General features: G+C 58.7%; 1 protein-coding gene across 8 annotated transcripts; it reads left to right on the forward strand.

The window, feature by feature from the left end:
* CTTN (cortactin) lies at positions 1,703–27,953 on the forward strand. 8 transcript variants are annotated; one of them, XM_018043252.1, is made up of 18 exons: positions 1,703–1,810; positions 5,660–5,756; positions 7,778–7,864; positions 8,000–8,073; positions 9,896–10,025; positions 12,339–12,449; positions 13,093–13,147; positions 13,922–14,032; positions 16,297–16,407; positions 16,966–17,076; positions 17,859–17,969; positions 19,481–19,536; positions 21,304–21,373; positions 22,017–22,165; positions 23,671–23,778; positions 25,215–25,356; positions 26,029–26,100; positions 26,910–27,953. In XM_018043252.1, the coding sequence occupies exons 3-18, from the start codon at positions 7,778–7,780 to the stop codon at positions 27,044–27,046; spliced, it is 1,635 nt and encodes a 544-aa protein (XP_017898741.1). In that variant the 5' UTR covers positions 1,703–1,810; positions 5,660–5,756; the 3' UTR covers positions 27,047–27,953. The 8 variants fall into 8 exon arrangements, with proteins under 8 accessions (XP_017898741.1, XP_017898744.1, XP_017898745.1 ...); XM_018043255.1 differs by having other exon boundaries at positions 23,689–23,778; XM_018043253.1 differs by lacking the exon at positions 1,703–1,810 and adding an exon at positions 1,828–1,992.

The raw sequence follows: 27,953 nt of genomic DNA on the forward strand, positions 1-27,953 counted from the left end.
CTAATCGTCCCTTTTTCCCATTCTAAAGTACGGATTTTTTTCTTTTTTTGTTTTAGAGAGTTAATGGGCAGCTGCTGTATAACACATGGAGCTCAGCTTGGTGCTCTGTGGTGCCTTAGAGGGGTGGGTGCTAGGTATGGTGGTAAGGGTTGGAGGGTGGGGGAGAAATCGCACCAAGCCTGCAGAGGGAGAGAGAGAAGATGGCTGTGAACTTGGTTCTTTTGAGATGCCCATGACATGTCAAGGTGGGCTCCAAGAAGAGATGCTGGAGAGATGGCTTTTGAGCTGGAGGTTGAGGCATGAGCAAGGTAAGGACATAAAAAGGTAGGAAGGCCATTGGGGAAGAGGAAGGGATTCCAGCAAGGCACAGAAGCAGGAAAGAATGGGGTATGCATCCAAAGTATCGAGGCCAGACAGATGAAACGCAAGTGTTTTCACTTCCAACATTATGACAGTACACGCTGTGTGTGGTCAGGCATCAAGCTAACTCCTTGGTCATCATGATTGAGAAAAATTGGGAGAGTTGTGAGCACTAAAGCCCAGGAGACAGCCTTTTAAGTATCTCTGAGGAACTGCTCCAAAGCGGGGAGGGAAGTCAGTATATATACCATTTTAAGTAAAGGGTCGGTATCTGAAGTCAAATACACACTTTGGCAGAGGACTTGCTAGTCACAAGGAACAGATGTGCCTGTTAATAAAATTAGTGCTTTTCTGGGTATGAAGAGATGTAAGAAATTAGGTTCAGAAAGTCTTCTCCTGAAAATATCTAATGATCTCAAGTTTTTCCCATTCCCATTCTCCTCTTGCCCCAGGGCCTTTGCAGAGACTCTTTTCTTGCCTGGAAAATTCTTCCTTTCTTTCCCTGTTTACTTCTATTTGGCTTTCATATATCAGCTCCAATGTTAATCGCTGGAAGAAGCCTCTGATCTGCTGAAAGAGTTGGGAGCCTACCTTCTCTCCAATCTAACCTTGACATTTTCTAGAGCATCTGTCTTATTTCCTTAGTATATATGTATTTGATTAATGTCTGACTCCTCTTCTAGGTTGAAAGGTCTCCAAGGGCAAAGTCCACGTTTATTCTGCTGACCTCTACTCCTGACACATACCTGGCTTTCTGTGGAGGAAGAGATTGACGGGTGGGTGGATGGATGGATGATTGACTGGCGGAAAATGGAAGGAGAAGATGGACGGGTGTATGGTGTACGGATAGGTAATGGACGGACGCATGGACGGAGGAACAGTCACCTGTTCTTCCCAGGTGACTGGCCGTCACAGTTACCTCCTGGCTATGGATCCAGTACGACCACCTAAGACTGTGCATGTGAGCAGTCTGGCGCGCACACAGTGGGCGCTCCGAAATTTACCCTTTAGCGTCCATCTCACTTTTAGGCGATGGCACCCCACTCCAGTATTCTTGCCTGGAGAATCCCACGAACGGGGGAGCCTGGTGGGCTGCTGTCTCTGGGGTCGCACAGAGTCGGACACGACTGCAGCGACTTAGCAGCAGCAGCAGCAGCAGCAGCAGCAGCACTTTCAGGCAGGCTCTGCAGGCGGGCACCGGGCGGAGCTCGCGCCTGCGCCAGCGGTGGGCACTGCCGGCGCCACGTGGACAAGGGAGGCCGCAGGATCCGCGCACCCGGCGGGGCGGGGCGGGGCGTGCCGGGGCGTGCCGGCGGGGGCGGAGCCTCGGGGACCCGGATGCGGCCCCGCCCCCGTCCTCGGAACCGGAAGTGGAGCGGGGCGCCTGGGAGCTGCGGGCGCGGCGGAGGCTGGGCAGTGCAGAGCCGGACCGGACCGACCCCAGGCGGCGGTGAGCGAGCTCGGCCTTCGCCGGGCGGGGGAGCGAGCGGGTTCCCCAGCTGCGGTCCCCGGGCGCAGCCAGGTCCCGAAACGGGAAGGAAGCGGCGGCCGCGGCGGTCTCGCCGCATTTCCGCTCGCGGTTTCGCGCGCGGGGGGAGCGCGGGCGAGGCTTTCCCGGGCTGAGGGGCCGAGGTCAGAGAAGGGGATGGGCGGGCCGGGGGCTGAGGGAAGGGGCCGGGGGCTGAGGGGAAGGGGCCGGGCCTGAGGGGAAGGGGCCGGGCCTGAGGGAAGACCTGGGGAGAGGGATGAGGTCGGAGAAACAGGGGCGGGCTGGGGAAAGGGGAAGGAGTCAGGGCCTGCAGTCCTGAGGGGGATTGGGAGGAGGGTCCGGGGTCTGGGGAGGATGCCCGGCCTCCTGGGAGGAAGGGGCCAGAGGGTTGAGGGGGGGTCTAGGATAGGAGAGGGGCCCTACAGAAGGGGTGCAGGACCTGGGGGTCGGGAGAAAGGGACAGGGGGCCGGGGAGGGGAGAGGCCGGGGCCCGAGTGTTTAGGGGAAGGGGGACAAGGGTCCAGAGGGTCCTGGGAAGAGCGGGGACCGCCGGGGAGGGGGTCCAGGACCTGGAGGGTTAGGGGGAGGCGGCGGAGAGCCGAGAGGGTCTAGGGACAGAGAGGAGCCCTACCGGAAGGGGGGTCCCGGGCTCGGGAGGTCAGGGGGCGGGGGGCCGATGGGGAGGGGCCGGGGTCTCCCAACGGCAGGGCGGGCCGCTCGCTCCCCGCTCCTAGGCCCACACCTACGGAGAGATGTTGCAATCAGGTCAGTGGAAATGCAGCGACCGGCGCGGCAGCAGAGTTGAGCGGCTCTGGATTGGGAACAGCCCCTCCTCTGGGTGCGAGCTGGAAGTCACCTGGAAGGGAGTCACTCTCTTGCAAGCTTGGTGCTCCTGCAGAGGGTCTGGGGCGAAGGGGACAGGGCTTCCTTCCCGTGGGATCTGGCAGCGTCGGGCCCGGGGGAGTGGGGGTGAGGAGCCCACTTCCCGCTGGACGGAGCTCCGAGGCGTCCCGCGCGAGTGCCCCGCTGGGCTCCGCGGTGACCTGGCTCCCGAGCTCCGTGGGGGCTTAACCCGCTGGGGCCGACCGCGTGATTCGCCCCGCCGCCCCGCTGGCCGGCGCTGGGCAGGGCCTGACGGCGGGTGAGTCACCGCGCTGGTGCCAGAGGCTGGCCCGCGCCTCTCGGGGTGGAAGGTATTCCCAGACCGAGAGAGGAGCGAGGAGGGGTGTGCGGGGTTGTCCTTTATGCTTTGCTTCGCACCCCCCTCAGTAACTGGCAGTGTGTCCCCAGGACCTTTTATTTGAAGCGTTTTGAGAGACAGATCTGTAGAAAACTTAACTTAGAGTCACTGGCGATTCAAATCTTTGGTCGGTGCAGTGCAACAGGGGCTGGGTAGGCCCACGGTTGAGACAGTTGGGAGCCCTGGGGTCTGCCCTGTGTTGCAGTGGGCCCCGTCCTGGGCCCTTGTCCATCAGGGGTCTTGTCTTTCACTGTGCAGGAGGCAGAGATGAGAGGGGAGTCCTCTGAGTAATGGTGGTGTGGAGAGTGGGCCTTGTGAGACCTGTTTCCTCTGCTGCACTGGAGAGGGTGGGCGAATGGACGCCTAACTCAGCGCGGTTTCATCACCTCAGAGAAACCTTACTGGGCTCCCTTACCCCCCACGCTAGGCAGCCGCTCGTCTAGTCTTTCTCTCTGCAGACTTAGCAGATCTGGCCGCTCGTAGGAACGGGCCTGTGTAGTACACGGTCTCCTGTGTCCGGCTTCTTTCATTCAGTGTAAGGATTTTCAGAGTCCTTCATGTTGCGGTGGCTCTCAGCACCTCACTCCTTTTGCCGTCAGATATTAGTCACATTCCATTGAGGGGATAGACCAGCTGCTGCGTATCACGCGGATACTGGGTTATTTCCACTTTGGGCTGTTAGGAGTGATGCTGTGTGAGTAAGTTTTCTATATACCTGGGAGTGGAGTTGCTGGGATATATGGCACCTCTGTGTTTAACCTTTTGAAGAACTGCCAGATTCTTTCATTTTACATTTCCACCAGCAGCATAAGAGCCTTCTGATTTCTGCACACCCTCACCAAACTTGTTTATTTTTTGGAGGGCGACCGCCTTAGAATGTGTGGAATGGTATCTCAGGTCGGCTTTGATATGCTTTCCCTTGATGGTTAGTGAGACTGTCTTTTCACAAGCTTATCAGCCATTTGTATGTCTTTGGAGAAATGTCTGTTCAGATCCTTTCACCGTTTAAAAATGTGGTTAATTGTCCTGTTTATTATTGACTTATAAGAGTTCTTTTTCTATTCTGGATAGATGAATTGAAAACAGTGTCTCTCGTTCTGTAAATTGTATTCACTTTGATGGGTGCCTTTTGAAGCAAAAAGTTTAAAATTTTTGTCCCAATTTATTTTTTTCTGTTTCCACTTGTGCTTTTGGTGTCACATCCAAGGTCTGTTGTCAAGTTCAAGGTGATGAGAATCTATACTTGTTTTTTTCTAAGAATTCAGTAGTTTTAGTTCAGACACTTAGGTTTTCTGATCCTTTTTTTTTCCAGTTAATTATTGTGTGTGGTGTGAGGTAGGGATCCAGAGGCATTATCTTTGGATCAAAAAAAAGGCCTAGTTTTTCAAAGAGTTGTTTTCATGATTTTTTTAATTAAAAATATTAAGAGGGAATAGATTATTATAGATTTTAGATTTCAGCCTATCACTAGCTACCCTTGGGAAGATTTTCACAGATGTTGGATGATAACTGCGGTACCCAGAATGTACTAAGCAACCTACACAATTTAGGATTTCTAAAGGCAGCATTGAGGAAGGCCAGCAGAGCATCTTCTGTCTGGTTGCTGATGCGTGCCATGCCACACGCCAGCACAGACGGTGTGTGCCTGTGACTGGTCTGTTCTGGGGAACAAGGGGACTCTAGCCACCTGTAATGTCTGCAGTGCCGAGTCTAGTCAGGGCTGCCCTGTGGTCTCAGGGAAGAGCTGCTGAGCTGGTGGGTTGCAGACTTGGAGTCTTGGTGTTGTAAAGTAACCCTGCCCGTTCGTTAGAGACGCAGCTTGCTTTTCCTTTGCTCCCCGAGTCACCGTTCTTCACGTTCTGACAGCTGCCACTGCTCTGAGTTCTGCCCTGGCCATGTCGCCCTCCCTTTGGGGAGTGCTTCTCTGTACACATACATATGTGAAAGGGTGAGAGTGCTAGTCACTCAGTCACGCCCGACTCTGTGACCCCGTGGACTGTAGCCCTCCAGGCTAATCTCTCCATGGAATTCTGTCTGCAAGAATATTGGAGTGGGTTGCCATTCCTTCTTCTGGGGAATATTCCCCATCCAGGGATCGAACCTGGGTCTCCCACATTGCAGGCGGCTTCTTTACTGTCTGAGCTAACAGAGAAGCCCTACACGCACACACACACGCACACACACACACACACACCCACCCAGAGAAAGAATTTTATTGCAGAATTAGGATGAACCAGAAATGGAAAGCTCTCAGGATTTTAGCAAACAGAAATGTACGCTAGCAGTTGAGGCAATGATTCTGTCTGCATTAAGAAGAAACTTCACACAGTTGTAAATCGTTCGGAACTTTTTTATTTCCTGTCGTTTCTCACTGTGGCTAAAAGTCAGTTGAACTCTTTGGTTAGGGAAATGCAAATCTTCCCACCCTCTTTTCACATTTCTTTACAAAACCTTGTTATGTTGGGGAGGATTTCAGAGGTATCCTAAAAGGATCTCAGCACACAAAGATTTGCCCAGGGTGCCTGTCAGCACATATCCTTCTGAGCTTTTTACTCTTAATCTTTTTACAGACAGAAGCTCTCCCCAATGCCTGGGAATTCCTCGTTGGATTACTGTGTCTTCAGCAGAGTTTTGTGAGAGTCTCGTGTCTGCACGTGGAGAAGAAAGGTTTGTGCACCGTGAGCGTGCTCATGGGCTCCACTGGGCAGGCAGGGAAACCCCTTTGACAAGGAAAGCAAGGGGTGTTCTCTCCCTGGGTTTGCAGAGATAGGGACGATAATTTTCTGGGAGGAAGTTTTCTTATTTGAAAAATGAAGTCAATTTTGGTGTTGCCTGTGGGCTAGAAAGTGGAGGGGATTCCGCACGACCTGGAGTGGAGGACCCTGGGCACCCCCAACCCTCTGGCAGCCCTGTGGCTCCTTCTTCCTGTTCTGTGGGGGTGGGGAGCCTGTGGCCACGATGCTGAGGCGAGCTGGCCAGTGCTCACCTGCCCACGAGTGAGGCTGGCTTCCAGAGAGACGGGTGGAGAGCGGGCCCTGTGACTTCTGTGCCACCATCGTGGAGAAGCCACAGGCCAGGATGTGGCTTTCACCTTGGCCTTGGGTGGGGAGTGAGTCTCGTTGGAGACCCTGTCCTTCCACATGACTGGCCGTCCCCTCACTGGCTGAGGAGACCACTAGGCAGCTGGAGTCCTGTGGGTGGGCGGCCCTTCTCAGGCCAGTGTGGTGCCACGGGCAGTCTTGACTCAGGGAGGCAGAGGCTTTGGGCAGAGCGTTTGGCTTTCAGGCAGCTGTGTCTCCATCTGTGAATGGGCACGCTGGTTGTGCCCGCCGCGGCTGAGCCTGGTCTGTTGGCTCTCGAAGATTGTGTCCAAAGCACTTTGCGTCAGGGCGCTCCCTGCCTTGCTTCACCTAGTCAGAGGGGAGCAAGGCTCCCGGTGGGACAGTGTCCAGGGGACTGTGTTGGTCCTGCCCACCTGGTGGCGCATGCTTCCCTGCCGAGGTGACTAGGCAGGACTCCAGTCTGGGAATCTGAGAGCTGTGCCCCTCGATCCCCACCTGCCACCACCTTGGACTTGTGACCTCGCAGAGCCGGGGGTGCAGGTGGACCCAGCTGGCGGGTCTCAGGCCTGTGAGGGGCTCCCGTCCTGTCTGGGTCCACACAGAGCACAGGGCGTGTGGCCCCACTACACGCGATGGGCAGTGTCCTCAGCTCAGACACCAGGGTGCCGGCTTCTGGTTGCGTGAAAACAAGCCCTCAGTCACTTCCTGGCCTGTGAGCAGTTTTATGGGGATTTCTGGGGAGAACAAAACCATTTTTCTCGTCTCTTTCTTTTGAAGTCCTGAAAGGCTAGATTTTGCCTTTGCAGTTATGGTGAGAGCAGCGTGGTTTGGCTGTGAGGCTGTGTCACTGTTCTCCAAGCCGATAGGTTAGAGTTTCAGGGCCTGCTGAGGAGGCAGGGCGGCCTGCCTTGGGGCTCCCCGATTCAGAAGTTGGCATTCTGTGTGCCCTGCGTTTCCCCAAGCAGATGGCAAGGCAGCCCTTGGATGACTGAGTGACTTGTCAGAGTCTAAGTTAAGAAAATCATTGTTAGGTTTCCAGTAGTTACGTTTAAGTCAAAATGGATGCTTTAAAAGAAAATTGTAATAAAATAGAGCGGGCTTTACAGCTGGCGACAGTGCACTCCCGTGTCGGACAACACTGGTGTCAGGAGGCTTAGTTGGGGAGGTTCCCGTTGAGTGAAGTAGCACACGCGACTTTGTTTATTTTCCAGAAAATTTTCTCACTTGAGTTGAACCCGGAATATTTCTTCTGTGCTTCTGCCCTTTGACTGCAGTGTTAGAGCTCTCACATTAGGTTTCTTTTGATCCTTCCGGTGGCACGGGGATTATGAGTGACCTTTTTTTAAAAAAAAAGAAGAAAAAAAATCTATTTGGCTGCGCCAGGTCTTGGTCGTGGCCTGCAGGAATTTAGTTCCCTGACCGGGGATTGAACCTGGGCCCCCGGCATGGGGAGCTGGGGGGTCTTAGCTGCTGGACCCCTAGGGAAGTGCCACGAGTGGACCTCTTGAGCATGTAGCTCCCCGCCCTCCCTGTGCTGCCCAGGGTTTTGGGGTCCTGGGCAGAGCGTCTGTGGGCCCCCGGGCAGGGCTCTGCTGGTGGCTGTGACCCTCAGCGCTGCCCTTCCAGATGTGGAAAGCCTCGGCCGGCCACACCGTGTCCATCACCCCGGACGACGGGGGAGCCGACGACTGGGAGACCGACCCCGATTTCGTGGTAGGAGCCGCCAGTCTGCCCGCCTCTCCCGTCTCCTGAAGTGGATCCTCCCGGGTTTTTGGTTTGGTGGGCGGGTGGGGGCTGTTTTACAGTCCAGCATGTGGGGGTATACTCGTTCTTTATTCTTCTTTTCAGAATGATGTAAGTGAAAAAGAGCAGAGATGGGGGGCCAAAACCGTGCAAGGATCTGGGCACCAGGAGCACATCAAGTAAGAGACGTTCTCGATCTTCGTGTGACAGAGGCATTCGGGGCCGTGAGGGCTGAGGGGGGGCCGCTCCCCCTGGTTAGCGCCAGGGCCCAGCCTCTGCGCTGTCTGGCCCCTTGTAACTCACACAGGAGGTGAGGATGAGGCCTGACGTCTATGTGTATGCGCATCTGTACACACGTGCTCAGCGGTTTAACGTTCTCATTGCCGGGGTGTCCTCGACTTTTAATTCTCCAGTGTGGTTTTTAAGTTTGTGGTTTTCGTCCAGGAACAGTCACCTAAGCTGCTCTCTCTGCAGATGGGAGGTTTCTAAAGCATGGCTTGTCTTTGAATTCTCGATCCGGAACACCCCCTCCTTAATTTGTACGATTTTGCTGCAGTGTTACTCCGTTGGTTTCAGGTGGACACCCTGAACTGAATCCTGAACTTGTTCTCGTGAAGGTCGAGATAGGAGAGCTGCAAGAAGCAGGGATTGTCCTGACTTGGCCAGTCTCAACTCGCCACCTCTGGGGCAGCTTCTTTTCTTGTTGGGAGGCGTAGATAAAAGGGCCTTTGAGAATGCGCTCAGACGTTTATTTCCGGCTGCGCTGGCCTCAGTGCGGACGTGTGCTCCCCTGCCCTGGTTGTGGCTGCTTGGGTCGTTCACAGAGCGCTGGTCTTGGCTCTAGGATCTCTGCAGTGAAATGAAGCTCCTCTTGGCTGAGAAGGATTCAGCCGTTCATCCAGAAAAGTGGGTGAAATCTGCCCTACAGGCATTTTAGACACAAGTGTTCCTCCCTCCCTGACTTGCTGAGCCCGCCACCTCACAGCCCTTTGGAGAAGGGCCTGGGACCAGTCAGAGGAGCTGGTGCTGGGAGCTGCCTCGGGTTCCCTGCTCTGGGGTCAGGCTGACTGCTGACCTGGTTTTATCATCCAGGCCTCTTAGCCATGCTATTCCCCGTGGTTTCAGAATACGTTGGAGAGGGCAGATTGGAGAGTTAAAGAACTCTCTCTGGTCAGGCAGCCTGTGGGTGGGTTAGAATTCAGAGAATACCCGAGGCAGGACTGCTGTCGGTGTCCTGAGGTCCCTCCAGCGGTGCTTGGGGGCTGGTCTTCTTCTCCACACGGCAGGGGCTCGGGAGGTGGCCAGGCTTGGTTGGTGTTCTAAGCCGCATGTGCGGGGTTGCCGTCCGGATGTGGAGATGTGGCTGTGGTGTGAGGTGGTGCTCGGCAGCCCTGGGTGACAGCTGCCCGGCCTGCCTGGTTCTGGCTGCATCTGTTGATCTGTCCCGCTGCTCCTAGCGCTTAAAGTGAAAGTGGCTTTTACATCTTAAGTTCTGAAAGCCTCTCACTTCACCTTTGAATGGAAAGCCGGGGTGCTTCACGTAGTGAGAAGCTGTCTGAATATTCCATATTTCTGGGCTCCTGGCCTAGGGTCTTCCGGGTGCACGCCTGTGGGCTTTGTCTCCTGTTTGCCTCTGGTGACGTTTACAGAGCTGGCTGTCCCGGGTCAGGGGTCTGGTGAACCCGAGGAGCTGTCTTCCACTTGGTGGAATGCCGTCTACATCATAGCCCAGCTTTTGTAGGGACTTGGAGATGACTCACTGTGTGTGTTCAGACTTGCTTTTTTTTCCCTATTAACCTGCATCTGACTCCGAGAACTGCTGGAGTTGAGGGCGGCCGGAGGTGCAGTGAAGTAAACGCAAAGGAGGCCGAGCTGCAGAGCCACCGGGGAACAAAACCTCGTAGAATGCAGAGATGACGCCCTGTCTGTCCTCCCAGAAAGTACAGACGCGTGTCTTGGCAGTCTGTCTGACTGATTTGTCTTCCATCTCTTCCCTCCAAGCATCCACAAGCTGCGGGAGAATGTGTTTCAAGAACACCAGACCCTCAAGGAGAAGGAGCTGGAAACGGGACCCAAAGCCTCGCATGGCTACGGAGGGAAGTTTGGCGTGGAGCAGGACAGGATGGACAAGGTGAGTGCCGGCCCACGTGGTGTCAGGGTCCTGGCGTGTTTGACCTCACCTGGGTCAACAGGGTTGTCACTGAGCCCTCCCCCTCCATTGAAAAGTTGGGAGTCCACTTGTTGAGGATGAGATTTGCCAGAAGTCACCCTTTTTCAATTGACCTTAGGTGAGAAGGGCTGCAGTTTTTGGAAGCTCTCTGCAGATTCTCAGTTGCTGGGGAGGGAGTAGTGTGCTGGGAAGCCTGGAGCTGGAGATGAGGTCTTCCCAGAGGCCAGCTCTGACCGGGATGGAGGCCCGCAGTCGGCCGGGCTGCCTCCTGGGTGTCGCCTGTGGTTCAGGCTGCAGCCTTAGTGGTTCCCATCTGCAGCACAGAGCGGAGTTGGAGCGCCTGGCTTCACGTCCAGGCTGGAAAGGCAGCCGCCTGACTGCTGTCCTTCAGAGAAGACCCTGGCCGCCGGCATCAAGCCATGGCCCACCAGGCTGAGGACAGGCGGGTTTAAGGAGGTGGGGCTGAAGCTGGTAACAGAGCCACATCCTTTGCTGGTACTCAGAGAGGGGCTGGATCAGCCGGGGGCCGTGTCCACCCTGCAGAGAGGACAGTAGACCGGGCAGGCATGCTGCGCGTGCAGTGACGTGGGCGCGTCTCCCAGGCTGGGCAACTTGAGGTGTCTGCCTTTGCGCTGTGCTGTGCCAGCTGGGGGCGGGTTCCTCTGTGATTCCACCCCGTGTCCCTTGTGCCCGGGTAGGACTCAGCCAGGAATGACAGGGCTGGTCGCACTCGTGGGCCAGTACCTGGTTGCGGGGGGGCCCCACGACCAGAGTGTCACCCCTGCTTCCCACAGTGCTCTGCCTGATGCTAACTGTCTGATAAGAAGTAGGGTTTTGTCAGTGTGAGACCAAGGCCAAGCTGGGGGAGAAAGCGGTTTTGATTAGGAAGGTGGGAGAGTCGCTAAGCCTTTGCTCTGCTGGTGTTTTGGGAACAGTTCTCTGACCTCTTAGTGATGAAGAGGCGCGCTGGGGGGCCCTTTGGGCATGTGCTGCCTCCCTGTTATCTTGTCGATGTTTTCTGGGTGGGACCCCCGAAGCTGCAGGTGGGTGGTCTCTGCTGCAGGTTTTCCGAGGCTGTGGGGCTCTGGATCAGCTGTTAGCTGTGGGCATCGGATCCCGCTGGGAGGGAGAGAAGGTAGCAGCTCCGGACTGGAAAGTAAAGCCTGCTTTGCTCCCCGGCTGTGGAGGCACGCGCTGAGCTGCCTGCAGAGCTGCAGCGCTGGTGGCGACCCCATGGGGGTTGGACCCTGAACCCTGCCGCTGGAGTTCAGATGAGCAAGCGGGAGAGGAGTCGGCAGTGCGCCGCAGGCCCCTCGCTGGATTGTAGGAGCACCAAGGTGGGGGTGGCTCCTGGGGAGGACCTGGGCCCTGCACTGGGTCACATGGCAGTCACCTGTCCTGTGTCCTCGGTGTCCACAAAGGTCCGTGACCCCTGTCCATTCTGCCGAGGGCGCCTGGAGCCGTACTCCGAGGGCCGGGCCTGGGCGACTGCAGCAGCACTGGGCTGCTCAGACTTGAGGCTGTAAATATTCTAGTTTCTTGGCCACCACAGGGTCTCGGGTGGCTCCTGAACTAGCTGTATTGTCTTGACACAAAGCTAGGCATAGATTTTCTGTAAATGAACAGATGTGGTATGTTCCAGAAAGCTTTATTTACAAAGAACCTCGGTGCTGGATGTGGGCCGCAGGCCTCAGCTTGCTGACCGCACGGTGGAAAGCTCGGGGTGGACTGCTCGGTCAGCATGTGGCCTTGAGAGGTCACCAGACCCGCTCCCCTGACTGGGGGTGTGGAGGCGGTGCCAGGCCCCGCTGCACACGAGGTGGGGGAGGTGGTGGCAGGCGTTGACACTGACCGTGTGGTGTGCCTGAAGCATGTCCTCTGGGTTCCGGTTTGAGCCTGATTCCTGGGTCACGTGCTTTGACAGTGTCACACCTGAGGAGGGTGACCACTGCTGGCAGTCTTCTGGAAGCCGTCTCAGGAGTCGTTGGCAGGCTGCTGGCTCTGGTGCTGGTTGGGGCCTGGCCTCCTGGTTCTTCATGCCCAGGCACCTCAGGAGGCCCACTGTGGCTGGGGTTTGGGCGACTTCTGGGGAGCCTGGTGTGGAGTGGGTTCAGGAACACCTGACTGGGGGCCCTGGCCTGGCGATGCCCCTGGAGTCACCACCCCTGGGCCGGCTCCCACGTGGAGCCGAAGTGCAGGCTGCCTCAGGGTGGGGGTGGGTCCAGGGTGGCGGTGCTGGTGGGCGACTGACGCTCCGCTTTGCCCCTGCTCCAGTCAGCCGTCGGCCACGAGTATCAGTCGAAGCTCTCCAAGCACTGCTCGCAGGTTGACTCCGTCCGGGGGTTTGGAGGCAAGTTCGGTGTCCAGGTGGACAGAGTGGACCAGGTGAGTGAGGCGTTGTGGGCAGCCGGCCCCACCTTGTAGATTGAGGTCGCTCCAGGTGTCCTCTGGGCATCTTGGAGTGGCGCGGAGGTGCCTCGGACTGTGGGGATGCAAGGTGGGGGCCCCGAGGACAGGCTCCTGAGGCCCCTCCCGCCCCCACCTTCGCAGATGCTCTGAGATGATTGGCTGTTTAAGAGGCGAGAGGGTTTTCCCGGTTGCTATAGAAACCCCCATGTTGGTGCCTGCTTATTGAGTGGCCCTGAGATGGCCTTCGATGTGTCCCGGGGGACAGTGGGGACTCCCTGTCCCTGCCTGTGTCACAGTGACAGAGGGCCCCCCTCACACCCGCCTCCAGGGCTGGGCTGAGCATCTGATGCTGTTCCTCTGGTCTGAGGCCCTGGCTCAGGGCCGGCAGCCCCTCATCTTATGTCGTAGCATTGAGAACTGCCTCGCTCATTGGCTGGGGCGGCCCCCGGGCTTCAGTGTTTCAAGGTGTGCAAATTTAAAATACTGGTGCTTTGGGCATTAGTAGCTTAGTAAATTAAAAAATCAAAAAATACCAATAACATGGTTCGTGTTTTTTAAAATGTCATGTGTTGTGGATCCAGACATTGAGATCTCCATCTTCTCTTTTCCGTGACTGCAGTCTGCCGTGGGCTTCGAGTACCAGGGGAAGACCGAGAAACACGCCTCGCAGAAAGGTGAGATGGGGAAGGTGCAGAAAGCCCCCCGCTTTTGAAGGGCAGGAGCGCGTCGTCCCTCGCGGCCTGATCCAGAGGGGCTCCCCTCCCCTCAGGCTTCTGTGGTGTGGCGGGGCCCCGTTAGGGGGCGCGCTGGCCTGGCGTCTTGTGTCTCCTCATGGCCTCCCTCCTCTGAGCAGCATTGCCTCGGGCACAGTTCGCTCTTAAGCTTGGTCGGCAAAGCAGACTTTCCCCTTAGGATAGTGACCAGAGCCGTTTCGTTGCTGATGTTTGCACAGTGTGCGAGCTGTTTTGAACACGGTGCTGGCTGGTCTTCATGAGCTCGCGCTCACTTGTGAGCCTTTTTTGAAATGAAAGTACATCACTTCCTCAAAGCACTTGAGGTGTTTTTTGCGAGCTTGTTTGCTTACGCCTCTTGCAGGGCATCCGATGACCAGGGAAGTAGCCGGCCTGGGAGCGCTCTAGGAGTCCACCCAGCCCAGGGTGTTGGCGGGCTCCGGTCTTTCCTAGAAAGACCCCCGTGGCCATGTCCCTTTCTTCAGACGCTGAGCTTTGTTTGAATGGTACTTTCCAGAGTGCACCGGTGGCCCACCTCTGCCCTCCAGCCGTCGGAAGGGGCTGGGCTGCAGGGACACGAGACGGCACGCGCGTCCCGTCTGATGGCGGGTGGCTCCTGGTGCTGCCTCACGTGCACTTTTGTCTCCTGGGGCACTGCTGCCCGGCGCTTCTCTCCCGCTTTTCACCAGAGGCATCTTGCCCACCCTGTCTCCCCAGACTACTCGAGCGGTTTCGGTGGCAAGTACGGCGTGCAGTCCGACCGCGTGGACAAGAGTGCCGTGGGCTTCGACTACCAGGGCGAGACGGAGAAGCACGGGTCTCAGAGAGGTGGGAGGGCGGGTGGCCGCTGTGCACCCCGCTGACTGTCGGGCGCCCGCGGCCCCTCGTCGCTCGTGGGTTTACTGACACCAGCCAGGGAGTGCCCTCTCCCCGTGCCAGCTGCTTTATGTTTTGCTTATACAACCCTCTTAACCCGAAGTGTTTGGACAGCCCTGCTCTTCCCTGGTTGGTGTGGGGGCTTCGATGACCGCACAGTCCTCCACTGTACGAAGACGGTGTGGTCCCTGAATGTTCCTCTCTGGAAGGTGGAGTTGAGCGTGTCTCCACTTCTGGATGTTAAGAATTGCCTACCGTGAATATTCTTGTCTTTATGTCTTACGTACAAGAGTGATTATTTAAGACAAGTTCTAGCATTGGAATTGCTGAGTCAAAGGATGTTGAACTTAAAATTTTGCTGGATGCTGCCAGGTTGTCCTTAGCAGCCAGCCTGACCCTCCCTTCATCGAGGTGCCCCCTCTTGGAGGTCAGTTATAGCCCTCTGCCCACTGAGGTGCGTGTGTATGGAGTTGGACGCATAGTCTCGACCCCTGCTGCAGAGGTGGAGATTGGCTGGTTCTTCTGCATGCTGTGTTTTATCTGGCCTGTGCATTCAGGTGTTTGAATCACTGGCAACATAGAAACTGAGAGCTCACAAAGCCACCACTGGCAGCACCCGTGAGTGGGCGTCTCTGCGAGGGAGGGGCTGCTAACCCTGAGAGTGTCGCTTCCCATTTGCCCGAGGGCCTGCCTGTGCTGGGCCGGCCCTGCCTGTGCTGGGGACACACCCGCCGCCTTGCCCTGTGTGCGCATGGTCAGCAGGCCCTGCTGTTGGGCCCTGTTCATTCTGCCAGACTTTCTCCCCAGATGCCCTTGCAGAAGAGCTCCGCCTCCAGGAAGCTGGGGAGCAGAGGCCGGAGCGCCTGGAGCAGCGCGGGTGTCCTTGGCAGCTCTGGGCCTACTCAGGCGGGGTTGAGTCCCCGCTCATGGGTCTGTGGCGGAGCCTGCTGTGTGTAAGACAGCTATGTAGTATTTACAGGCACTTAGCCTTGAGCGGAACTTGAGTTCCTGAAAAGGTGCTGCACGTTGATGCTGTTTCTTTGGAGGTGGCCCGTCTCGTCTCTGCTGTAGTTGAGGAAGCAGGCTGACTTAGTGTTTGTTTTATTTTTGGCCGCCCTTCTTGCTCTGCGCAGGCTTTCTCTAGTTGCGGTGAACAGGGCCTGTTCTTGGTTGCGGCTCACCGGCTTCTCGTCGCGGTGGCATCTCCTGTTGGGGAGCGCGGGCTCTCGGCGCTCAGGCTTCAGTCGCAGCAGCGCACAGGCTCGGTAGTCGTGCCGCATGGGCTTATCTGCCCTGCAGCGGGTGGGGTCTTCCCAGACCAGGGATTGAACCCGTGCCCCCAGCATCGGTTTTGCCGGGACTGCCAAGAAAGTCCCTGCCTAGAGTGGCCTAAAAGCTTGCTCCTGTTTCTCATCCTTGGTTTCAGAAGCTTCCGTCAGCCTGGTCTTCATGCCGTCTCTTGGACTCAAGGAGAGAGGCTGCGGTTACTCATTCGCTATGCGTGGTACTTTTTGCAGTTCTTCTGTGCGTGTAAATAATGCTTCTAAGTGTTTTCCGCATTTGCAGTCTTAGGGTGAGCCTTAAAGCTTCTTTAGTTTTTCAATTATTTGCTTATTTGACTGCTCTGGATCTTAGTTGCTGTGTTTAGGATCTTTATTGCAACTTTTGGAATCTAGATCTCTGACCAGGGATTGCATCTGGGCTGCCTGCTGTGGGAGCGTGGAGTCTCAAGCCTCCGGACCCCCGGGGAGGTCCCCCCGGTGGTGGTGGTTCTTGCTGTCTAATTTGATCTATTCATTTTTGGCTGCACGGGGTCTCTGTTGCTGCGAGGACTTCGCTCTGGCCGCGGCAGGCAGGGGCTGCTCCAGCTGCGATCGCGCGGGCCTCTCCGTTCAGCGGCCTCTCCTGCCGCAGAGGGCAGGCTCCAGGGCGTGTGGGCTCAGTCGCTGGAGGTTTCCGGACTCTGGAGCGTAGCCTCGGTAGCTGTGCTGCACAGGCTTAGTTGCTCTCACGTGTGAAATCTTCCCGGACCTGGAATCGAACCCATGTCTCCCACAATGGCAGGCAGATTCTTGACCACTGAGCCACCAGGGAAGCCCCCTTGGTTTGTTTTTTGAATGGGGTGGTAGACGTCCGTCCTTCCAGACCGCTGAGGTTCACAGCGTGCTTGCTGTTCCTGCGGCTGGTGTGTGAATAGCGCTCTTTCTTGTTTGCAGATTACTCCAGAGGTTTCGGTGGCAAGTACGGCATCGACAAGGACAAGGTGGACAAGAGCGCCGTCGGCTTCGAGTACCAAGGCAAAACCGAGAAGCACGAGTCCCAGAAAGGTGGCCTCAGTTTAGCCCCTTCCCCAGCCGGCAGCTGTTAGTGTGTGGGTGGCAACCAGCACAGGCACGGAGAGCCGGAACACGACCCGGAGGCCTGAGGGCAGATGCGCTGTTAACATGGAACTTGAAAACAGCGCGTGCAAACCAGCGCTGTTAACTTAGAGGCCCAGCCCTTGGCCACCTTGTAGCTCTGACACTTCAGCAGAGTGGCTGGTAGCGGCCCTCAAGTTGCCCGTCTGTGTGGGGGAGAGACCCCGTGGGCTCCGCAGTGCTGGTTGGACCCAGTGCACGCCTTGGGTCTTCCTTTGTGGGGAAGGTCTCCTGTGTTTATCCAGGAGACCCAGATTGTAGCTGAGGGTACTTTCTGGCCATGGTACGGGGAGGTCCTCTTAACAAAACTCACTAGAAGTTTTACCAAAGGTCTGGAGCAAGCTCACACACAGGAGCAAGGACGGGTTGAGCAAGTTGTGTGTGTTTAACTTTGTGAAAAACGTGCTTTCTCCCCGTTAGGCAGGCTGCCTGTTAATCCTCGATTGTGGCTTTCTGTGTTGTCTGTAGACTACGTGAAAGGCTTCGGGGGGAAGTTCGGTGTGCAGACGGACAGACAGGACAAGTGCGCCCTCGGCTGGGACCACCAGGAGAAGCCCCAGCTGCACGAGTCCCAGAAAGGTGCGTTCCCCCGTGGCCTCCGGAGCTCGGCTTTGGTCACAGGCTCCTGTGCGCTGGGCCTCGCGGTACTTGGATTGCACTGTGTCATGTCTTCCCTGGGGGGCGGGGAGGGTCCCTCTGCCGCCCTCAGCTTTGAAAAGACCCCTCTGCCTGTAGTGATCCCCTGGGGGGTTGCGGTGAGGCCTCTGTGCCCTGGAGCCCCGGCTGCCGCTGCAGTTTCCCAGGGGCTGCTTCTGCCCACACGGGTGGCTGAAGGGGTGGCTCTGTGCTCCCAGCCAGGAGGCGGGCTGTGTCCCCCGGGAGAGTGGCTGCCGGAGCCTGGCTCGCACCCTCCCCAGGTGGCGGGTGCAGAGCGGGGCTGCCGCAGGGCTGGGGACAGGCCATGTGTGTGGCACGTCTCTTCCACGTGTGCAGAGACACGTGCTCCTGTCTGCAGGCACGTCTCTTCCGCGTGTGCAGAGACACGAGCTCCTGTCTGCAGTGCAGGCGGGACCCTTGAGATGGAGCTCGGAGTCTGGCATGGCTCTTCCCAACCAGCTCACAGGCAGGTCCTAGCCTGCTTTCGGGCCGTGGCTGACCCGTTCAGATTTCTTTTGTCCTTCAGCCTCTTGAGCCCCTTGTGACCGTCGGTGATGCCAGGAGCTGGCTCTGGGGCTCCCTCACTCAGCAGGGCTCTCGTTTTCTCGAAGCAATGTGTTTGATTCCTGCAAACCTTCTACGATTTTAACCAAACTTGTTTCCTCTCTTGGTTGTTTTCTCCATGGTCACCTGTGGACTTTCAGATTATAAGACTGGTTTCGGAGGCAGATTTGGTGTTCAGTCCGAGAGGCAGGACTCCTGTGCTGTGGGGTTTGATTACAAGGAGAAACTGGCCAAGCACGGGTCCCAGCAAGGCACAGTTGCTTCCCAGCCCCACCCTCCCCTTCCTGTGCCCCCGCTTAGCACAGACCTCAGGATTGGCCTCTGGTCACCGCCGTCACCGCAGGGCTTGGCTCCCCCCCACTGCTCTGCGGAGCGGAACCCCCTGCGCACTCTCTTCTCCACTCACTTTCTTCTCACCTGTAACCTCTGGGGTGTGTGCTTGGTAAAAGGGAGCGTGAAATGCAGGTGACTGGTCTCTGGAGTGGGCGCCTGGCCTCCCTGGGCCTCCCCCAGCAGCTCCCGCTGTTGACATGGCTGCTGTGACTGGAATAAGCCGCCTGCCTGCCTCTGAGGCCGGGAGAAAGGTGTTCGGTTGAGTGTGATTACTGGCCTTGGACCAGAGGGGCACAGGGCAGGCGTGTCCACATGGTTTTTGGGTCTCAGTTGTTGGGGTGTTCTTTGGAGTTTTGTTTTTGATGACCCTGTCTGCGTGTAACTCCACAGCAAAGCAGACAGTAGGTCCAGGAAGCTGGAATCACAGGGGTTCTGGGTGTGTGCTCAGGTACACAGGAGGGTCTGGGTATATGCTCACATTCAGGTAGCTGGAATCACAGGAGGGTCTGGGTGTGTGCTGAGGTTCAGGAAGCTGGAATCACAGGAGGGTCTGGGTGGTGCTCAGATTCAGGAAGCTGGAATCACAGGAGGGTCTGGGTGTGTGCTGAGGTTCAGGAAGCTGGAATCACAGGAGGGTCTGGGTGGTGCTCAGGTCCAGGAAGCTGGAATCACTGGGGTTCTGGGTGTGTGCTCAGGTACGCAGGAGGGTCTGGGTGATGCTCAGGTACACAGGAGGGTCCGGGTGGTGCTCAGGTTCAGGAAGCTGGAATCCCAGAGGCTCTGGGTGGTGCTGGGAGTTGAGATGAAGACGTGCTTACGATCAGCACAGTTCTCTCAGGGCCAGACACGCGGTTGGCCGGGTGTTGTGTCCTAAGAGGCCCTCAGCCAGTGTCCAGGGAGGGAGGCAGAGAATCACCTGGGGCTGACCCCGCACCCACATGGACGTGGCCTTGGCGCCTGTGGCGTTGACGCTGCGTGGTGCTGACGCTGCATGCTGCTGTGATGGTCTCGTGGGCCTGAGTGGCTGTGGCATAAGTGGGGCTGATAGACTTCCACGGGAGTTTCCTCTCTTTCAGAGGAACAAGCGAATCCGCACCCCAGAGCCTCTCCTTAAAGCTGGTGGGGCAGGGTGGCAGCAGTGGGCGAGGCGGGTGGAGGCTGTGCTGGGAGGTGAGCCCTGCCTGCCACCGCGCCCACCCCCTCGCCCCGGGAGCACGCAGAGCATGCCCACCGCTTCCTCGCCCTGCCCTGCTTGCCGCTGGGACCCCGGGTGGAGGTGCACTCACCCCTCGGGCAGGGGCTCGTGGTGCCAGGCCCTTGCTTGCGTTGCTCCGGGCGCGCTTTCTGGGGTGCCCGCGTCTGCACGCCCCTGCTGTCGGCAGTCGCTGGTCCTCAGCCTGGGGCTGAGGGCTGTGTCATCACGTTGCAGACTATTCCAAAGGCTTCGGCGGGAAGTACGGGGTGCAGAAGGACCGGATGGATAAGGTGAGTGCTTCTCCTCCCAGCTCGGTGTGTCAAGCCGAGGGCTGGGGGTCGGCCACTGTTCCGTGGGTGGTCTTTGGCCTCTGGGGGCGTGCCTGGCACATCTTTGAAAAGCTCTCCAGGCTGGTGTGTGTCATCCCCGTGGCAGTGGGGATAGCTGACCCAAGTGCTGGGCTTCCCTTCCAGTGTCCCTGGGTCCTCTCCTGGACTTGTGGGGCGGCACGGTGAGGCAGTCACAGTCCCTGTCGTAGAGCGGGGCCTGGGGCCCGCGGCCAGGTGGCTGTTTGGGTTGAAAGTACTGAGCTTGCACCACGCTGGGAGCTGAGTCCCTTGGTCACTCTGGCCGCCTCGTGGTGGCTGCGTCTTGGAGAAGGCGGGTCCAGAACGTCTGTCACTGCAGGGGCTTGTGACAGTCCACCCAGAGCCAGCGTGACCACGAGGCTCCGCTCTCGGCTCTCCCAGGGGCGCCCTCCTGACCTGTCTGTGGGTCTCTGTCAGCCAGTCCCCAGCACATCAGAGGGTCGGGGGTCTAGTCTAAACTCCAGCTGCATCAGAGGGGCAGACCTGCGAGCCGTGCGGGGCGGCCCCCACTGGGCACCTGTCGGTGCAGTGGCCGAAGGTTGCGGCTGCCCTGCCAGTGGGAGTCTGGACGACAGGGCCGGTGTCCACCGAGTTTGGCTGACCCCTGGGGCCCTGTCCCTTGAGGGTGTGTGGCCCCAGGTGCGGGGCTCTGGTGGCGGGCGGTGTCCTGAGGAAGCAGAGCCGGCGCTCACTGATGCTGGGGGGCTGAGGGCCTGAAGACGGGGCACTGCGAGCGTGTGGGACACGGATGGGGTGTAGAGCCAGCAACCCCCTGGCTGCAGGGTGGAGAGTGGGTCTCAGGGAACCTGACAGAGGCGGCATCGGTGGTCTGACCATGTGCTTCTAGCCGGGGCTGGGGTTAGGTGCTGATGCCCCTGGGTATAACGGGTGACGGGGACGGAGCGGGCAGGGCCTCCCACGTGGGTGTCGGGGCATCTGCTGGGCTGGGGACCTGGGAGGGCAGGCAGGGCTGGTGAGACAGCCTGGGTGGGCTGCCAGGCGGGGCAGGCAGTGCCGGTGTGGTGGGGGCCTGCAGAGTGTGCGGGCAGAGGCTGTGTCTGTGGGATGACGGCGAGAGAGGAGACCCGGAGGGCGCCTCGCAAGGCGGGGGGTGCCACCGAGACCATCCTGGGGGCAGGGGAGGCCGTGTTCTCTCCCCGCACAACAGAGGCCTCTGGGCTCCCGTGTAAACACTGGGTCTCCTCAGTGGTGAGCACTCAGGAGGAAGACATGGTGGGTTTATGGTTGTGAAGATGGGATGTTGGTTTTTCTGCCCGTTCTGAGCAGTTTTCTCGAATTTGAGAGGAAGGTGCAGAGGTTTCCCGTATGCTCCCCTCGCCGTGAACCTGGGTTGGACCTGCGTCTCAGGCCGCCCACTGCCGGGGGGCGTTGGGGCTCCCCACTCTAGACCCCTGCGGTCTTCACTGCTCTATGAAACTCTTGGCCCTGCCGACTCCCCTGCGTGTGCGTCTCTTCTCTGACACTGATTCTGGGGTCACCAGCCGGGGTGAGTTGGCACACTTTCTGTGTCTCTGTTAGTGTGCGGGCTGGTGGGTACGAGATCTCCAGACCCGGGCTGGTTCCCCAGGAGGATCTGGGGCTGGCTTAGCACCTGTGCAGGTTCAGCCCCTGTGCCGGCCGCAGGGGAGGGGACCTGGGCCCTCCTGACCCCCACTCGTGTCTCGGCAGACTGCCTCCACTTTTGAGGATGTTGCCGTGGTGTCCTCGTCTTACCAGAAGACTGTCCCTGTTGAAGCAGGTGAGTCCTGGCAAACCCCTGGCAGCCCTGAGGGCTTTCCCAGGAGAAATTTGGTGCCATGTGGTGTTGCAGGGCGGTGCTGAGGGCGGGAGGAGGGTTGACAGGAGCCGGTGAAGCATTAATGGAGAACCTGGTTGTCTGTGGGTTTGGGGGATGGCAGGTGGTTACCCATCGTAATCAAAATTCAGGGAGAACCATGTCCCAGGAAGTGTCAGGTCAGCCTGCCTCTCACCAGGCGAAGGTGCTTCCCCAGAGGCCCCACGGCCCGTCCGCCGGGGTCCTCGAGGGGTGCCTGGCCGTCCCGTTTCGTCACAGGAGACATCATGGGGGTGGAGCTCAGTGTCAGTGCTTCTGATTGTCCGCTCGAGCGCCTCCCTAGGGGCGTATCTTCCTTGTGTCTGGTGGTAAAGGACACAGTGATGTTTGGAGCGTGAGAATGTTCCAGACGCAGGGCTCTGTGCCCACCTTCCCGCTGCACGTGCGGCAGACACAGCAGCGAAGGCTCGTTCCTGGCGGAGGCTGGGCTGGCAGCCGAGGGGGTGTGTCCCCGCTCAGCCGGTGCCTGGGTCCTGGGGCAGGTCCCTCAGGCCGGCCTGGTGTGGGGGCGACGGCGGTACTCTGGGTGCGTCTCTCCTTCCTCTAGTGAACAGCAAAACAAGTAACATCAGAGCGAACTTTGAAAACCTGGCGAAGGAGAAGGAACAGGAGGACCGGCGGAAGGCCGAGGCAGAGCGGGCACAGAGGATGGCCCAGGAGCGGCAGGAGCAGGAGGCGGCCCGGCGGCAGCTGGACGTGAGTGCGGGCGGCGCTGGGGGCCGGGAGCCTGCGGGCCCTGGGCGCGGCTCGCCCCTGTCTCCAGTCTGTGGGGTTAGTGTAGACACGGGGCCTTCTCGCACTGACGGTTTCAGCCGCACAGATGGCCCAGGCTCTTGTCCCTGGACATGGGACAGCTGACCCGCCTGACAGCCGTGCTGATCCAGCCCAGGGTGACTGCCCGCCTGTCCTGCCCTGTGCGGCGGGCCGCCTGCACGCCCTCAACCGAGCTCACATCCACACATCTCCCTGGCACTCTGTCCCCACGCATGCCCCTGGGAGCCCACCACCTCCTTGGGTGCAAGCTTGGGGACACAGGAGGAGTGCCCGTGAAGGAGCGGGTCTGCAGGCTCTTGCCACTGTTGCTTCTGGAGCCCGGCTCTGCAGGTTGCTTTGTGATTCTTTGTAGACTTTTTCCACGAGGGAAAGTAGAGATGGGAGCCATGAGAGGTGAGAAGGACGGGGCGGCCCTTCTCGTAAAACCCTTCTGGGTGGACTGATGTCCGATGGCTCTGTGCCAGTCTGTCACCCCCCAAGCCGCGTGGCTGGAGGTGGATCAGCTCAGGGAGCCGCGGCCATGTTCTTGCCCGGGCAGCGGGTGTGGAAGGGCAGAATCTGCGGTAATGGTTGTGGTGTCTTGTAGATCGTAAAGCTTTATTTAGACCCACAGACGTTGGTGGTTGGGGCTCTGAAGACCCCGTCGGGGGAGGGTGGGGGCGGAGGCAGGTGCTGTGCAGTGGCAGGGAGTGCTGGGCGGGGATTCCAGACGCCCTGACGCGCTTTGTCGCACGTGATGAAGTCAGATAACCGCAAACTTGTAATTACCTTGTATCGTTCCTTAACTGCCAGGAACCGTAAAGCTCTCTTTCCTTCAGGTTTTTAGCTGGGCGTTTGTAAGTTTTTCTTGGTTGTAGGCCCACAGTCCGAGGCAATTTTCCTGGTAGTTTGGTCTCCTTTTTATGCAACACCTTCCTCCTCTTAAGACTTGGGAGTGTAACTCCTGTGATCTGATCTGAAAGCTGCAGAAGATTGGGAGACTCGGGAGGTTTCTGGTGGTGGTTGCCCCCCTTTTTGCTTTTGAGGGTCTCCTGTAGTCCCTGCTGCCGTGTCGCCTCTTGCTGCGTCCAGCCCCGTGCCACCGCCTCCCCCGAGTGAGCCCCCTCAGCCCAGCTTTGCTCCAGAGCAGGACGCGGACCGCGTGCGTTGCTGGGCAGGGGCCACGGGTTCCTGACCCCGGGTCTCAGGAGCGAGCGTGCCCCTGGGAAAGAACGTCTCTGTCTCCAGCCTTTCAAGGACACTCGCTGTGGGGCGGGGGGTGGGGGGTGTTCCTCGCGCGTGTTTCCAGAGCCTGGAGGAGTTGTGACCGTCCTGCTAGTGCAGACAACCTTGGCTTCGAAGCAGACATGCCCTTGAAGTCTCTCTGCTCCCATCTCTGCTGCTTCTTCCGGCAGCCTGAGGACGTGCTGACTGTGTGTGCATTTCAGGAGCAGGCCCGGGCCCAGGAGCAGGCCCGGGCCCAGAAGCCCACGCCGCCCGCGTCCCCCACGCCCCAGCCGGCTCAGGAGAGGCCACCGTCGAGCCCCGTCTACGAGGTTGGTGTTGTCATTTGGTTTGCCAGTGACTCTCTGACTCCCTGGAGACGCCCTTCCCAGCCCAGTGCCCTGTGGATGGGGTCTCTCCCTGCGCTTGTCGCTGACCGAGAGCAGTCCCCCATGCGCGGGGCTCGCACCCCCTTGACTTCCCCTTGCCCCGCTGCGTCTCCTGACACCCGGGAGCCGGAAGTCTGCTGCCCTTTCCCTCCCTCTCTCTGCCACCACTCCTCAGCTCCCCTCTCCCTTTCTCCAGAGTCCTCGGTCCCTAGGACCTGCTCCTTTGATCCCTGGTCACCGAGCGACCTCCCTACCCCCCCGCCAAAGGCCCCTGTGGGCCCTCTCCCAGAGCAGCTCGGCCCCCACCATCCACACCCACTCCCCCGAGCTCGAGTTCTCTCTCTGCCCAGGGTCCTGTTCACTCCCCCGTCTTCCATTATCACCTCAGACGTCACCTCTCAGTGGTGACTTGCTGTGTCCCAGGTGCACACACTGGCTTGACTCAGAAAACAGAGGGGTCGGGGGTTGGGAGAGCTGTGGGCGGGGCTGGCCTGGCGGGTGGGGTTTTATAACTGATCCCATGGAAAGGGGCCCTGTGTAGGCCCCGCCGCATGCCCCACAGCCGGGCCAGCCTGCCTGAACCACTCGATGGGCAGGGGGCACTGGTCGGGGAGGCCGCCCCCACCTCACTGACCTGCTCATGGCGACACCCCAGCGCAGCAGCTCCTTGCCCTCCGGTCTGTCCCCGCTGCCTCCAGGGGACACTGCCAGCAGGAGCCTGTTGCCGCTTTGTTCAGCTCTCAAGGGGCTCCTGTGTCTGGCCGAGGTGCAGCCCTCCTGCCTGCCCGCCCGCCCCCTTGCCACCCTCTGGAAGACTGGGCCCCGACTTCTGGCCCTTCCTGGAGCTGCTGCACGCAGGCACCTTACTGCTCTGACCTGTGAGGGTGCCCCAGGCGCACCCTGGCCAGGCTGCTGGTCGGCTTGGGGCTGTCAGCAGAGCGCCCTGTGCTCTTGTGCGTGGCTTGGTGGTCGCTCCCATGCCTCGCCTCCGCAGCGTTGGTGGGGATGGCACCGCCATGTGCGGGCTCATCAACTCCAGCTGGAGGGCTGGGGTGCCGCCCTGGAGCTGTCATCAGAGCCTCAGTGGGCTGGGGGCTCTGGGGGTTTGGGGTGCCTTGGCGGTCTGGGCCCAAAGGGGAACAGGCCAGACCTGCCCCAGGAACGCGCGTCTCTCGTGCCCGGCAGGTCCTCAGTGACGACGGGACTTGGGGTCGGGGGAGAGGGGATCCTGGGGAGGGCCCCCGTCAGGACGCAGGTGCTTGTAGGACGTTGGCGGGTGACTAGCCTCCCCCCGCGTCTGTCCCGTGTCAGCCGGGGCTGTTGGGTTTCCACATGGCTCTGGGCAGTGGGGCCACGGGAACTTGCCCTTGACTCCCCAGGACGCGGCTCCGTTCCGGGCTGAGCCAAGCCCCAGCAGCGAGCCTGAGCAGGGCTACAGTGTGGAGACCACGGGGTACCCGGAGGCCTACGTCTCGGAGGCCGTCTACGAGAGCACGGAGGCGCCGGGCCACTATCAAGCAGGTGCGGGGCCTCCTGCGCCACGCCCCCTCTGCTGCTTGTCCTCTGCAAACTTCCCCTTTCCCACGGGCTGAGCTGCCCCACCTCTTCTGTGGCCCAGCCCTGGGGGCTTCCAGGGAGACCTCTGCCCGTGCGGGGGTCACTGAGGGGGTGGTTGTGGAGGAGGGGCTCCTGCTGTTGTCTTCCCGAGGGGAAGCCCCGGTGTCTGGAGGTCACAAGGTGGAGATCCCTGGCACCCTGAAGGTGGAGTGGGTGGATGAGCGTGGGGTTTCCTTTTGTATGTCTGGGCCTGTTCCCCCTTGAGGAGTGACGTGGGAATCAGCACGAGAACCTGCCCAGGGCAGAGCCCTCACCTCCCCAAGCACGATGGCAGGGGATCAGCTATCCCGCTCGCCGTTCATTCGTTCACGGCACGGACGTTTCCTGACAATAGTGCTGGATAGTTGAAATTTAAAAAATTATTCCCTGACAGCTGTCCCAGTCTCAACTGAGATGATCCCTCTGTGGGTTCGCTCCTTGGGGCGGCTCCTCCTGTCGGTAGGAGGGCAGGCAGCCCTCGGTGCCCTGGGGCCGCAGACTCCCGACTTGCTCCTCCCGGACCTTGGGAAGGGCTGTCTGCCAGGAGTGGGCATGGAGCTCTGGTTCTGTCTCAGACTCGGCCCTGGTTTATTTTAGAGGAAGGTACCTACGATGAATATGAAAACGACCTTGGAATCACTGCCATTGCCCTCTACGACTACCAGGCTGGTGAGAAACCGCTGGCGGGCCAGAAGGAGGGCTGGAGGGGTTGCGGGACTGAGGGCTTCCAGCGACTCCTCTCTCGAGAGTTAGGACTCTCAGAGTGCTGTTTACAGTTTTTAAGAAGAATTTATATTTAAACAATTGCAAGGTTATAAAAAGGTTGCAGATACAAGGCAGGGAATTCTGTGTCTTCTCAGTCCCATTCCATCTGGTCTGGGTTAGGGGTTGCGTTTTGTGTGTGTGTGTGTGCTGAGTCTTTTGGCTGTGTAGGCTTTCTCCGGTTGCGGGCAGCGGGGGCTACTTTTCGTCCTGGCATGAGGCCTTCTCATTGTCAGGGAGCGGGGGCTACTTTTCGTTCTGGCATGAGGCCTTCTCATTGTCGTGGCCTCCCTTGTTGCAGAGAGTGGGCTCCAGGGCGCTCGGGCCTCAGGAGTTGCAGCTTGTGGGCTTCAGGAGTCGGGGCTTAGTCGTTTAGTTGTTCCGTAGTGCGTGACATCTTCCAGATAAGGTGTCCAACCTGCGTTGGCAGACAGACTGTTGCCCACTGTGCCACCAGGGACGTCCTAGCTTAGGGTTTTGTGTGAAGGGCTCTGTCGGGTCTCTGTAGCTGCCGTGTGTGTGCAGAGCCACCCTCACTGAGCAGCGGAGCCTGGGACCCCTCCATCCCTGTGGATCCTCCACCCCAGCACCCTGCACCCCTGCAGAGCCTCCGTGGGAGGCCGCCAGCTCGAGGGGCTGCTGGCGGGTCTTCCTCCTGGCGGTTGGCTGACCCGGGGACACCGAGGGTGACCGCTGCTCTCTGGCCTCCTCCCCAGCGGGCGACGATGAGATCTCCTTCGACCCCGACGACATCATCACCAACATCGAGATGATTGATGACGGCTGGTGGCGCGGGCTGTGCAAGGGCAGGTACGGGCTCTTCCCCGCCAACTACGTGGAGCTGCGGCAGTAGGCGCCTCGCCCCCCGCCTCGCCCCGCCACGGCCGCGCCGGGCCTGGCACCTCTTAGGGTGCGGAGGGGTGTGTGTGCCCCTGCTTTTCTATTTAATACTTCTGCCGATGCTTTTGGAAATGTTTACGCCCCAGAACTTGCTAATATATTGTAATCATGTTCCTTGGAGGACCCGCTGATTGTTTTTATGCATTTAAGGTATTTTCTTTTTTTGCCAAATCAACTGCGGCGTGGAGCCACTTTGGTGACCTTCAGTCCCGAGTGTGGGTTGTCTGTGCCCCACTGTCGGGAGGCAGGACCACCCCTTGTGGTGGGGGCCTCGTCCCAGGGGGTTTGGAGAAAGAGGGAAGGGCCTGATGGGAAGTTAGCGTTGCGGGAAAGCTCTAGAAAGTACTGAAGCATTCTGGTCACGTGGAGGCGCTGCTCTTGCTGTGAAATCCTGCAGTGGTTGCTAGGTTTCGCAAAGCCCTGCCTTTCTCCTCTTGTCCTGTATGCTGCGGGAAGGCAGGTCCCTTCCCCCGGTGAACTGCAGAATGCTTCCCATCAAGGGAGCTGTACTCTTTCTGCCAAAATAGTGTGTTAAAAGACAGCAAAATGTAATGGATCGACTTGCCTGAGAATGTGAAGCAAGCAAGCGTGAGCTCTCCTGGGCTGCTGTGGGGAGCCCGTCCCCCGGGAGGGGCTGGGAGGCCTGCTCAGCACCCTCCCGAGTGACCATGAGGAACTGCTCGGGTGTTGGGACCTCAGTGACCGCAAGGGACACATTTTCTTTCCTGAAGTGCATTTGCTTTACCACAGTTAGGTTGGGTTTTATATGCAATCCTTGTATCTAAGTTTCTGTAGCACACCTCATAGGTATGGTTTTTTTAAATTAAATATTCAAAATAAACTTTTTTTGACCCACTTGC

The sequence above is a fragment of the Capra hircus genome, chromosome 29 (assembly GCF_001704415.2).
Source record: "Capra hircus breed San Clemente chromosome 29, ASM170441v1, whole genome shotgun sequence".
Taxonomy (NCBI): domain Eukaryota; kingdom Metazoa; phylum Chordata; class Mammalia; order Artiodactyla; family Bovidae; genus Capra; species Capra hircus.

What these genes read in the sequence shown, in the direction of transcription:
- CTTN (XM_018043252.1), top strand. Translation starts at nt 7,778, where the DNA reads ATGTGGAAAGCCTCGGCCGGCCACACCGTGTCCATCACCCCGGACGAC. An exon ending in GAAGCACGGGTCTCAGAGAG is followed by an intron (nt 14,033 to 16,296) that starts GTGGGAGGGCGG and finishes TCTTGTTTGCAG; the next exon opens with ATTACTCCAGAGGTTTCGGT. An exon ending in GCTGCACGAGTCCCAGAAAG is followed by an intron (nt 17,077 to 17,858) that starts GTGCGTTCCCCC and finishes GTGGACTTTCAG; the next exon opens with ATTATAAGACTGGTTTCGGA.